Genomic DNA, 12,668 nt, shown 5'->3' on the forward strand with positions numbered 1-12,668 from the left:
CTTCAGATTTTCCCAAAATTCCACACGTTGTTTTTGTCGGCAGCCATTAGGTCAGTGGAGGTCTGGAGCTGAAGCCAGTATCTCAGGGTGAGTCTGTTTGACCCCTTCATAGCCCCCCAGCGTCCAGCTGCTGGCTTGTTTCACACTCTCTTAACCAAACAGGATAAAAAACAAAACCCTGAATCCTTATTCTTCACAACAGAGAGCTAAATTTCTACGTTTTCTCGAACCTTGACATGAATAATTATCGGCTTCTGTTAAGAGACGAGTAAAGCTCGTGAGAGAGATTCAAACATTCAAATCCAAACTGTTCGTCTGCTGTCAGCATCTTTCTGAAAACCTTTGGCATCACTCTGATCATCTGAGTGGAATCCCCCAAAATCTACTGTTCACAAACAGACGCAGGAGAACTAAACCTGTTAGCAGATATTAAAGCTGCTAAATCTGCGATTCAAACGGGATCGAGCGATGTCCAATCAACTCCACCCTCACGTTGGACAAGCTTTTCAAAGAGTCACCAGGACAGACGTCCAGAGCCTGACGCAGACGAGGAACATTAACTCTCCATCATAGAAGTTCTGTTTGATTCTGAGCAGCGCAGATAGTCCGGATCTCTGTTATCCTCTGCATTTCAATCCTCCTGACTTTTTCCTCCTAAATACTAAATTATTATCATTCACTTTTAATTTTTACTTATCTGAAACAATTCCTAAAATCATTTGTGACTGTTCATGTCTCATAAACTTTAAGAGCAGTGACGTTAGATCAAGTCATTCATTTCCTTAATGGTACTGTTCTTCATGCCTGCATTGTGGGAGCAGCTGGATCCAAACCGTCATGTCACTTTGAGAAATGTTGCCCAACACCAGCAGCTGTCCTTCAACCACATTTCACTTTGGATTCCACCTACAGAAATGTTCCATTTTCAGTTTGATATGACATGAAATGTAGAAATATTGTCTTCATACAAAACCGAGCAGACAAACGTTGGGTGTGTTCAGTTAATCCCCCCCCCCCCCCCCCCCCCCCCCACACACACACACATTGCTAACGAGGGTACAACTGAGGTGATGCGAGCACAGATCTTGTTTGAAAGGATCGGAGTTATTTTGCTCTAATGAGCCTCATTATTTATTTTCTCAGTGACCTCAGACATTTGCGACGCTGACCGCAGCTTCTAATTTGGGCTTTGCTGGGAGGCAGCTGATGATCCACAAGCGAGCGGCTCTGTCTGCACTCGGCACACACTCCACCGGTCCCCATGAATCCAAACGTTACGTAAAGACTCCACGTATGAAAATGTTAGCAGCTATTTTAGGAGGGTTGCTCCTCCAGGAGAGTCCTGCATTGTTTTGACACCGCTGCATTCTGTGTCCTGACCTGCACTGATACAACGTGACTGGAAGATTGTACTTGTGCTTCTTTGCATAAACCAAGCAAACTCTGGGTCGACGACATGCAGTGTGTGTGCCGCCAGAGAGGGAAAACAAAGAGCATCTGTCTGGTTACTCTGGGACATCTGCTGGACCATGGGCGGTTTGGCTCTCACAAACCTTCCTCCAGGTTTTGGGTTGATCCACAGCGTAGTGAATCCTCACACAGGGCTGCTGGTTGTACCGGAGACGCCTGTACGGTTGTAGTAGGAGGTGTGCAAGCGAAGCGAGCGCCTCTTCAACCTGCAGGAACCCTGAGACTCGTCAGAAAGAAAAAAGAGCCGCCGCCACCTGCTTGTAAACAGGATCCTTCAAACACCAGCAGAAGTGTGTGTGTGTGTGTGTGTGCGTGCGTGCGTGCGTGTGAGTGTGTGTGTGTCATCAAATAGCAGAGCTGTGTGTGTGTGTGTGTGTTTGTGTGTGCGCGCGTGCGTGCGTGTGTGTGTGTCATCAAATAGTAGAGCTGTGTGTTTGTGTGTGCGCGCGTGCGTGCGTGTGTGTGTGTCATCAAATAGTAGAGCTGCGTGTGTGTGTGAGCGTGTGTGTGCGTGCGTGCGTGTGTGCGTGCGTGCGTGAGTGTGCGTGTGTGTGTGTGTGTGTGTGTGTCCCTCATCAGCGTGTCGTCAGACAGAAGCACACAGACCATCCACAGCACTTCTTCATGTCTGAGAGCGGAGGAGCTCGTCTATATTTCTCCTGCGCTGCTCCCCTCTACAGCCTCCTCGCAGGGACAGCCAGTTGCCATGGCAACCCCTCTCGCCTCCCTTCCTCCTTCTCCATACATCCGAGTCTCTCCATCTTCAGTTCCTTCCCCTCGTTGTGCCTCTTCGTCTCTGCTTCATCTACTTCTGTCGGCCTAGTTTTCCATCCAGTGGCTCCTCGCGTCCTTTCTTAGTGTGTGTGTGTGTGTGTGTGTGTGTGTGTGTGTGTGTGTGTGTGTGTGTGTGTGTGTGTGTGTGTGTGTGTGTGTGTGTGTGTGTGTGTGTGTGTGAGAGACAGGGGACTGGGCAATATGTCCCAAAATTCAAATCTCAATAAATTTTCTCAAAATGTTGAAATAGGATTTTTTGTTCTCAATAAAGTTTTACTAGAGGGACAGAGTTTGTTTTTGTTTTTGTTTTTGTTGGAGTTTTAGCTCTCTAAATGCAGAGATATCATGTTTCTTTTTAAACAGACATCTTACAGTATATAGGGAGGAGTCGGGACAGTCTGGAAGACTCATTGCTTCACATTCCTGTGTTGTACTTTAGACCAGAAGCTTCAGAGAAGGATTTAGATTGTTTGTAAGTCAACAGGGATTTATTCTTTGTTCTTTATGAAAAAAGTTCTATCATCAACCATGTTTGCTCATTATCACTTCTTCTTCATTGTCATTTGAACTTCCAGAAGGTGAGTTTTTCATTCACACAGCCTTCATGTCAGCCTTCATACGAGGCGTGTCCACCATGTCCACCATGTCCACCATGTCCACCAGCTCGCTCACCAGAGGTCTCCTGTCGTCCCTCTGCTCTCCAGCTCTTTGTCTGCTGCTGGGCTGTGTCATCTTTCCTCATGGATGGGATGCAGAGGTGGTTCGAGACATGTGTGGCGAGGACACGGCCAGGTACGCCCTGGGCAACTGCTCGGTGCGCTGGGCCTACATCCTGGCTATCATCGGCATCCTGGACGCTCTCATCCTCTCCTTCCTGGCCTTTGTTTTGGGCAACCGGCAGAGTGACGTCCTGCAGGAGGAGCTGAGGGGCCAGAATAAAGGTGAAGAGCCGACCGAAGACTTGATTATTACCTGTGCCAATGAACGTTGGGGTGAAGGTTATGTGTTCGTCAGCGTGTCTTCAGCAACGCTGTATTTACCAACGCCAGAATGTTCCGTTTTCAATTCCCTACCCTCTGATATGCCACATGATGCAGTGATGTCATTACCCTGGTTAGCGGTTGGGGTCAAAGGTCGGGGGGGAGTCACATGAAAATTGTAAAATGTGTGTACCTCAGATTCAAACAGTGAAAACATGAAGCGTTTCAGACGATGGGGTGGTGTGGTGGATCAGATAACCTTGTAATCCACTGGTCTGTCCTCTACCGAGTGTGGTTCTAGTTAAGTTGTGTTTTGTGATGCATTGTCCAGACCATCCCAGTGTCAAAACTGAAAAAGTGCTTAAAACAACATTTGAGTTCTTGTTCAGCTAAAACAAATAGAAAAGAAGTTCTCTTTGAGAGCCACTGCTCTACTCCCATGTTACAATATTTTGGATGATTTCATTGTTTTCTATCTTTTATCTCACTGAGTTTTTCTTTCCTTACAGATTTTCCTGTGTCGAGGGTGAGTTCTGTTCATCTCAGCTCTCTGTTGTATACGTAAAGATACTGGGGCAGTAAATTCAAGTACTGAATCAAACAACCAAGCAGTAAATACGTTTGCTGCTTATTGTGGAAACATGCACACGCACACACACACACACACACACACACACACACACACACACACACACACACACACACACACACACACACACACGCACACACACAGAGTACATATATCCAATAAAATTACTGTACAGTCAATAAGATAATGAATAAGAGGTTAAAAAGTATTTTTCTCTGTGTTTCCCTCCATGCAGCTCCAGCTGGGCGTCGGACCGTCGCTCCGAATGGACGGCGTAAGATCCTGCAGGTTTTGTTGTTGTCCTCATGCATGTGCACGTCTGTGCGTCCTCCTCTGGTCTCTGGGGGAAACGTCACCGTCCCTCCTTCACTTCTCCCCCCGGAGCTTCTCTTTCAGTTCTTCAAGAAAATCATGAGCAGAATGAGAATTTGTCCGAAAAGAGAGAAACGACTGAGCAGATTGAGCCAGACGGTTTTCTTCTTGGGGACGTAGACCTGAAGGACTGTTTGACAAGCGACACCACAGATATGTAGAGTAAGAAGTTCAGGAAGGAAAACTGAGGAATTCAAAGTTCAAAGGTCCAATGATGGCAAAGGAGAAGTAAGTTGAAAGGAATAGAAGAGCTCAACCCTTTCACACAGGCTGGGAGGAGGCAGGGCGTCTGAGGAGAGGAGACTCATCAGGTCTGACCTTTCCTCTTCACACTAACTCATATGTCAGAGCCTTTCTGTCTCGCCTCCGGCGCAACATCACATCAGCTTCTGATCTGCTCACTGGGTGGAAAGAGAAAACAACCCCACAGACAAAACTCTCACATTGAACAGTAACATTTACCAAATAGAGTTCAAAGTCCAGCCATTTCAACTCTTTTCTTTATTTTTCTTTTGATGCGATGAAATCCCAAAACTAAATATGAGCTTCACACAGAAGAAAACGGATCGTGTTGAAATGGACCTATTTTTAATATTTATGAATTTATGATCATTTGTTTAACGTAGATTTAGAAAGTTAAGCACTCTGTCTTTAATACGACACAATTCAAAATGAGAAGTTGATCTGAGACTGTCGTTTACATTCTTCCAGGTTTTTCAAGTTTTGAGAAAAGATATTTACATGTGGATGTTTGAAACGTGACATTTGACCAACGAGCTCATGTGCAGCACGAGGCTCCTCCACTAGAAGGACTTTCATGCCTTCAAACTGTTAATGTAATACTGCATATTAAAGAATCATAGCAGAAGTATTGTTTACAGAATCACACGCTGACGTTCAGACGTGTTGCTCCTGAGAGGATGTGAACACAGACGTGGTTTTATCTGTTTTCTTTGGAATGAGTGAAATTACAGGCATATATAACAATATATAGAAAAGAATAAATTACGACAATGAAGAGCGAGTCCATTATGACAGATCTATGAAATGTGTTTTCACAAGGGAATTTTAAAATCAGTTCATTTGTAAATGAGGCTTTCTGGTGTAAAATAGAGGGAAATGTAGGAAGATCATATCCTCTGTTTGTGACACAATTTTCTCTTTTTTATTCTGTTGCAACTAAAACCTGAAACTAAAACTGCAGAAAGAAGAGAATCTTCTCTGTTACACTTTTTCTCTGTCGGTTAGTAAAAGCCTGAAACATGATTCCTGCAACGTGTTTTCATAAACTCACCCTCACAGCGTCTTTAAAACTGCTTGACCAACAACTAATAAGAGAGACTGATTTTATATCGGCTCCTCTGAAACAAAGCAACAAGAAAAGAGCTGGAATTTGTATATTTTGACTGATATTTAAATTCATATATAATGGATCTCTCTCTCTCTCTCTCTCTCTCTCTCTCTCTCTCTCTCTCTCTCTCTCTCTCTCTCTCTCTCTTCTCTTTCTCTGTCCTCTCTCTCTGTCCTCTCTCTCTCTCTCTCTCTCTCCTCTCTCTCTCTCTCTCTTCTCTTTCTCTGTCCTCTCTCTCTGTCCTCTCTCTCTTTCTCTTTGTCCTCTCTCTCTCTTTGTCCTCGCTCTTTCTCTCTCTCTCTCTCTCTCTCTCTCTCCTCTCTCTCTCTCTCTCTCTCTCTCTCGTCTCTCTCTCTCTCTTCTCTCTCTCTCTCTCTCGTCCTCTCTCTCTTTCTCTCTTTGTCCTCTCTCTCTCTCTCTCTCTCTCTCTCTCTCTCTCTCTCTCTCTCTGTCCTCTCTCTCTTTCTCTTTGTCCTCTCTCTCTCTCTCTCTCTCTCTCTCTCTCTCTCTCTCTCTCTCTCTCTCTCTCTCTCTGTCCTCTCTCTTTCTCTTTGTCCTCTCTCTCTCTCTCTCTCTCTCTCTCTCTCTCTCTGTCCTCTCTCTCTTTCTCTTTGTCCTTCCTCTCTCTCTCTCTCTCTCTCTCTCTCTCTCTCTCTCTCTCTCTCTCTCTCTCTCTGTCCTCTCTCTCTTTCTCTTTGTCCTCTCTCTCTCTCTCTCTCTCTCTCTCTCTCTCTCTCGCTCTCTCTTTCTCTCTGCAGATTGAAATCCGGGACACCAGGGATCCCAGGTTTGGAGTCCCACGGTTCCACTGAGAACTTCTTGCATCTTCTCTTTCTGGAGGAGATGTTTTACTGATCCGGGTCCGTCTCTCTCCGTCTCTCCGTCTCGCCGTCTTTCCGTCCTTCTGTCCTTCCGTCCGTTCTTCTCCAGTTCTCCTAAAACCTTCAGCTTTCTGATCCTGATCCTGGAGGAAGACGAGAAGTGGGACTGAAGTTCTGGATCAGTTCAGACTCTGGGATGAAAACCACTGGTAGAACACGACGCTCCTGTCTCTCAACGTTTCATTAAAAAAAAACACATATTTTTATTGCGTGAATCAAAAGCAACCTTTTGCTTTGAAAATAAGATTTTAAAGTGCAAATAATAGCACACAGGTGCTGCTTCTGAATCAAGTGGAAAAAGTTTATAATCCTAGAAGCCTTTTTCAAGATCTTTCTATTTGTATGAGTGAGTCTGACCACAGGAGTGACCAAATGAAAACAAACGTGTGAATGAAGTCAAGAAAAACAGGGTTGATCCATATATCACGCCTCCAGAATGATTTAGTGTGCAGTGAACGTGTGGATTCTACCTGGAGCTGCAGCCTCCTCCGGAGGAAGCAGCGCCTCCTCTGGCCAGCGAGTCCAGCGAGTCCAGTGAGTCCAGTGAGTTCAGCACCAGACGACACCAGGAGGCTGAGATCTCTCAAATAAGAGCGAAAGAAAAAGAAGAGTTCTCTAGATGAGAATTACCGTAATGCTTTACGAGATAAATCCCCACAGTGGTTCCCTTCAGACGATTCCTGATGAACAAGGCGGCGTCAGATTGTCTCAGCTTTTCTTTCTAAAGGTTCCAAACGGCGCCATTTTTTTTCCGTCGGCGTCGTCAAAACCTTCACATTGCTCACGACTGTACGAGAAAGTTTAAAGGAGTCATATTATCCAGATTTTCAACATTTTCAACTGGTCTTGTTGGTCCAAACACGTTGTATTCTAAGTTTCTAGTTTCTCCTTGATTTTCCTCATTTGAATATTGGATCATAGGAGCTGCATTCAGAATCTGCTGTGTCTGTGTGAGCTGGACACATGCCCACCTTGGGAATAGGAAGAAGTCCTTCCTCTCGTGGTGCCATGTGCCAGAGCAGAGCTGCCTAATTATGGGAGGAGTCAAAGTGAGGGTCTACCTTGGTTGGGATTGGCTAAACCCCCGATGACACTATATAGGGTTTGATTTCTGATTGGCTGGTTGGAGCAACACACTTTTTAAAACCTGAAACAAGCCAGGGAGAGAGAGGACAGACTGTCTTCGCTTGTGGACATCATTCACAGAAATGGGGACAATTATTACTGTTGGAAAACCTTTAGAAACTTAAATATGCATAATATGACCCCTTTAAATGAAGGTTTTAGCACGAGCTGAATCTGTGCCAACTCGACACGATTACGCAAGAATAAAACTTCTCTGGACAGAACATGGACAGAACATGTACAGAACATGGACAGAACATGGACAGAACTAACAGAATGTTGAGAAAAATCCCCCACAAAGGAGAACATGGCCGCCAAAAAGGGCTTGAAGTAAGTACTTGTAAGCATGTAGTAGTATTTTCGGTAGCATTCCGGTGTTGCGGGATAACTACGTCACGTCATACTGCATTTCTATTGGTTTGTTTAAGCTGCCATGGTCGCAGCTGCCGCCATGACTCCCCAAATATCAAACAAGGTCCGATCGTGGTCGCGGGCTTGTGACTGAAACCTCGGCCGTCCTGGAAACGTGCTAAAAGTCCATTTGAGTGAGTTTTATGAAGGATTCTCCCACGATTCCATCTTCGTTGTCAGACAATCAATTGGAAAGAACAGTTACTTCCATTGAAAACCCAAATGATCACTTTTTGAATAAGTTCCTGCGAGTCCTCCTGCGGGTCAGACCCGACTCCCTGCTGGGCTGGTTCTGGTTGGACCCCCTCCTGACCTTTGACCTCTGCAGTCTCCTTCATAAAGCTCCAGTCTACCGTCACTTCTCCCTTAGAAAACTAAACTAAAAGCATGTGAGAAGGTCAGAGTGTTATTTCTGTGAACCGAGCCCACGAGAGCAAACATACTCGAGACTTTGTCTCTTTATTTCCGTCCTTCAGGAACGTCTCCTGGTATTTCAGGTCCTCATGAACGTCTCGGTGTCTCTGTTCAGTCACGTTCAGAAACTTTACATGACGTGTTTGACTGAAGCTCCCGCAGGTTTGTTGGGGCGGCGTTCTGGCCTCTCAGCGTGACGTTTGCATGTTCTCCCTGTGCCTGCCAGCTCCTCCCTGTACTTCCACAACCCAAAGACTGAGTGGGTGTTTGATTCCTGCTGCAACTGTGATGGACTGTCTGTCGGCCAGCTGCGGCTGAAGGAACTGTAACTGTGACTGTAACTGTAACTAACAGGGCGGAGACGACGCAGCTGTGTGTGAAAATCAGGGGTGTCAAACTCGCTCGTACGGCCCAGTTTGATCGGAACTGGACCGACCGGTGAGACGACCTGCGGACCTCTAAAGACGGAGGGCTGCTTTAGGTTCAGTGCAAAAAAAAACAAAAGCGAGTAAAATACTGAAAATGTCCAGTTTGATGCAGCTTTTTAAAATAAAAGATGGAATGAACAAACTCAAACATTCTTGCAGATTGAAATGTGTCCTTCTTCACACAGTCTTTCAGTTTCTGCAGCCTTCACTGTGAAACAGGGCGCCCCCTAGTGGTCGAATCTGGCACAACAGATTCTATGATTCAAACGACGCTGCTAGTGTTGTCTTTGTTTGTAAAGTGTGGAAAGTTCTGGTGAGGCCGGGTTAACTCCTCTGGTGGGTCCACATGTTTGACACCCCTGGTTTAAAGAAAAAAATGTGTGTGAAAGAAGAACTTGCAGACTTTTACAAAGAATCTCCTAAGAGCTTAAACACAATTTCTTTGTTTTCTAATGATATGAAATGATTTTGTCAGGAAATATATTGTTAACTTCTTTTTCCAGAACTTGATATTTTTGTTGAATAAATTATTGAAAACATCTCTTGTTGTGGTTTTATTGACTTTTTCAGAATCAATCATTGACAAGTAGTAGAGCTTCTATGAGCCGTGATTATTTTCACACGCTGCTTTCTGACAACACACTGTAAAATAATGTAACCTGCTTTTCTTCAGCTCAACTAAGAGAAAATCAACTGCACTGATTTTAGACTGAAGCTCCTCAACAGTCCTAAAACTTTCAGAGCCAGACAGTAGACACCGTGGTTGATCATAAATACCTTGGGAATATTCTAGATCAGTTAAATTTGACTCAACACTAAGAGAATAAAAAATAAACAGATGACGACTGTCCTGTATGAGGAAACGTTCTGAGTTTCAGATCGATCGCTCTCTGATCATTTTATTTTATAGATCGTATATCGACTCTGTTTGGAAACCTCAGCACCACTACTCAGATTGTGGGAGTTCAACAGCGCACATTCACAGATCTGTACAACAGGAAGTAATCAGAAGACTGATGCACAATGACACAATTCAACAGTCTTGATTTTATCGCTGAGACGCTGTTGGAGGCGACATGTTTTAATTTATCACCATATTTAAAGGTCAGATTCTGATCTGCGACCTCTCTGCTCTCACTAGAATCAGAATCAGAATTCCTTTTATTGTCATTGTTCTCTGAAGCACAATGAAATTAAAAATAGCAGCTCTCGTAAGAAAAACAGTGCAAACAGCAGAAGGTGCAAAGATAATTAAAAACTGCAAAAATAAGTGGAATAGTGCAGACATAATATAAAACTGTAGAGTCCCCAGGGGGTATTTACAAGACGGGGGATAAAACAGCAGTTCAGGGTTTGTTGGTGTTTGAGACGTTCAGGGTAACAACAGCTCTGGAAAAGAAAGAGTTTTTTAGTCTGCTTGTTTTAGTCTTTATTGCTCTGAAACGCCTCCCTGATGGCAGAAGTTCAAAGAGGTGATGACCGGGGTGTGAGGAGTCCCTGAGGATGTTGTGGGCTCTCCTGAGGCAGCGGGTGTTGTAGATGTCTCCCAGGGATGGGAGAGGGCAGCCGACCAGTTTCTGGGTGGTGGTGATGACCTTCTGGAGCCTCTTCCTGTCTGCTGTGGTGCAGCTGGAGAACCACAGCGAGATGCCGTAGCTCAGCACCGACTCCACCGAGCAGCGGTAGAAGCACAAGAGCACCGGTTTGAGGTTGTTCTTCCTGAGGATCCTCAGGAAGTAGAGTCTCTGTTGTGTCTTCTTCAGGATTGCAGTGGCGTTAACAGTCCAGCTTAGGTCCTCACTGATGTGGATGCACAGGAACTGAAAGTCTGACACCATCTCCACCCGTTCCCCATTTATGGTAATTAGCTGAATGTCCGATTTACACCTCGTGAAGTCGACCATCAATTTCTTCCACTTGGAGGTGTTCAGGATGAGGTTGTTGGTGGTGCTCCAGCCTGACTCTCCACCTCCACCCTGTAAGTAGCCTCGTCTACTCCTGAGATGAGCCTCACCACCGTGGTATCATCCGCAAACTTAATGATGGTGCTGCTTGGGTGGGTGGGGGTGCAGTCAATGGTGCAGTCAATGGTGTAGAGGGTGTAGAGTAGGCTTAGCACACAGCCTTGTGGGGAACCGATGCTGGTGCTCAGTGCTGAGGACAGGTGGTGTCCTCCTCTCACCCTCTGGGGTCCGTCAGGAAGTCCATAATCCAGGTACAGATGTTGTGGGGGAGACCCAGGCCCCCCAGCTTGCTGACCAGTCTGCTCGAGATGATGGTGTTGAAAGCCGAGCTTAAGTCCAAGAAGCGCAGCCTCACGTAGCTCCTCCGCTGTTCCAGGTGGGTCAGTGTGGTGTGCAGAGTGGTGGCGATGGCGTCCTCTGTGGACCACTTGGCTCTGTAGGCAAATTGGTGGGGGTCGAGTGTGGGTGGCAGGCATGATGTTTGTGACTCCGGACCAGTTTCTCGAAGCACTTCATGATGCTACTGGCCGGTAGTCATTGAGGCTGCTGATACTGTTCTTTTTTTGGTAGAGGAATGATGGTGGAGGACCTTAAGCAGGGTGGGATGGAGTACTGGGAGAGGGGCTGAGTAAAGATGCTGGTGAAAACCCCAGCCAGTTGGTCAGCACAGTCCCTCAGCACCCTTCCTGTCACACCGTCAGGTCCAGCAGCTTTTCGGGGGTTCACTGCCCTCAGGGCTTTCCTCACTTCCTGTTCCTGCACGGTGAAGGTCTGGCTGTGGGGGGACGACAGCTGCTGTGTGGACCCCACCGGTGGCTCAACCTCGAAGCGGGCGAAGAAGTGGTTAAGCTCCTCCACCAGTGAGGTTGTGGTGGTGCTATGCTGGATCCCATGCCACATCTGCCTAGAAAATTACAGAGGGAATGTTGTGCATCTGCCTCTCGTTTGGTCTCAACATCTCCATGGCAACTAACGCTAATCCCCTTTGACCATGAGGTGCCTCTCCCATCTGCTTGGTATAGGACTTTTTTTTTAATTATATTTTTTTGCGATTTTTTTGAAAATGGTTTGCCGAATCAATAAAACTCGGAGCAACCTATTCCCAAACCTATTGTTTAGATTTTTGTGTGTCCATGCTCCCAACAGTGCATGACAAGTTACGTGACAGAAAAATAAAATCAAACGACCGCCTGAGAAAGTAATCAAACAACCAAGAAATACACAATCGGTGGAAAAGTCTAAAGTGTGATTCTTTCCCCTGTTTAGTTCTTTACATCCACAACAGTCACTTGGATATGAGCCACTGGCTTAAGTTGACCTTCTTTTTAACCTGGAAACAGGATTCCTGTAGGACACATTGTGTCCCTGTCCAGGAACAACAGTAAGATTAATTTACTGCAACACGGTGATGTGAAACAAACGTCCCATCAGCTCCATCCTCCTGGTTTCTACAAGGTTCACATCCAACAGACAATAGATTTCTCCCACTGAACCATAAAACAGCTCATCAAAGATGATTCACTGCTGGTCAGTGTTTTCTTACATTTCAATTGTAGATTTCAACAAATTTGAATGAATAAATTGTGTTTCGGAAGCTAATTTCATTGTTTAATCACCATATTTACTCTGAAAAGCCGCATCTTGTCAAAACATGAATTTCCCATTTTTTTAAAAGAGATTAAAGAATGAATCTTAACCACACAAGGTTCGGTCCATTGGTCCAGAGTATTTCACGTTTCTCACACAGTCCCTGGTCTGGAGCCTTTTAGTCGCCTATGTGAAGAGGGTTTGAAGCCTGGCCTGTTGGGGATCGGTTTGATTCGGTCTAACTATTCCTCCCAAACAAGAACAACCCGAGATTTCTCTTCAGCACTACGGCCTGACAGTAATGATTTTGTGAACTTCACTT

At 45.4% G+C, this 12,668-nt stretch overlaps 1 protein-coding gene across 2 annotated transcripts in view; it reads left to right on the top strand.

The window, feature by feature from the left end:
* lhfpl4a (LHFPL tetraspan subfamily member 4a) overlaps nt 1–9,336 on the top strand; it is a 13,178-nt gene extending 3,842 nt beyond the window's left edge. Inside the window, exons 2-4 of one of the 2 annotated variants that reach the window (XM_080461793.1) lie at nt 2,949–3,185; nt 4,020–4,087; nt 6,295–9,336. In XM_080461793.1, coding sequence (XP_080317919.1) covers nt 2,949–3,185; nt 4,020–4,087; nt 6,295–6,348 — 359 coding nt within the window. In that variant the 3' untranslated portion in view covers nt 6,349–9,336. Of the gene's footprint in view, nt 1–2,948; nt 3,186–4,019; nt 4,102–6,294 lie in introns of both variants that reach the window. The other variant, XM_080461792.1, reaches the window with a different exon arrangement.
* Nucleotides 9,337–12,668: the final 3,332 nt, after the last annotated feature.

Source organism: Lipophrys pholis (assembly GCF_963383615.2).
Source record: "Lipophrys pholis genome assembly, chromosome: 4".
In the NCBI taxonomy this organism is placed as follows: Eukaryota; Metazoa; Chordata; class Actinopteri; order Blenniiformes; family Blenniidae; genus Lipophrys; species Lipophrys pholis.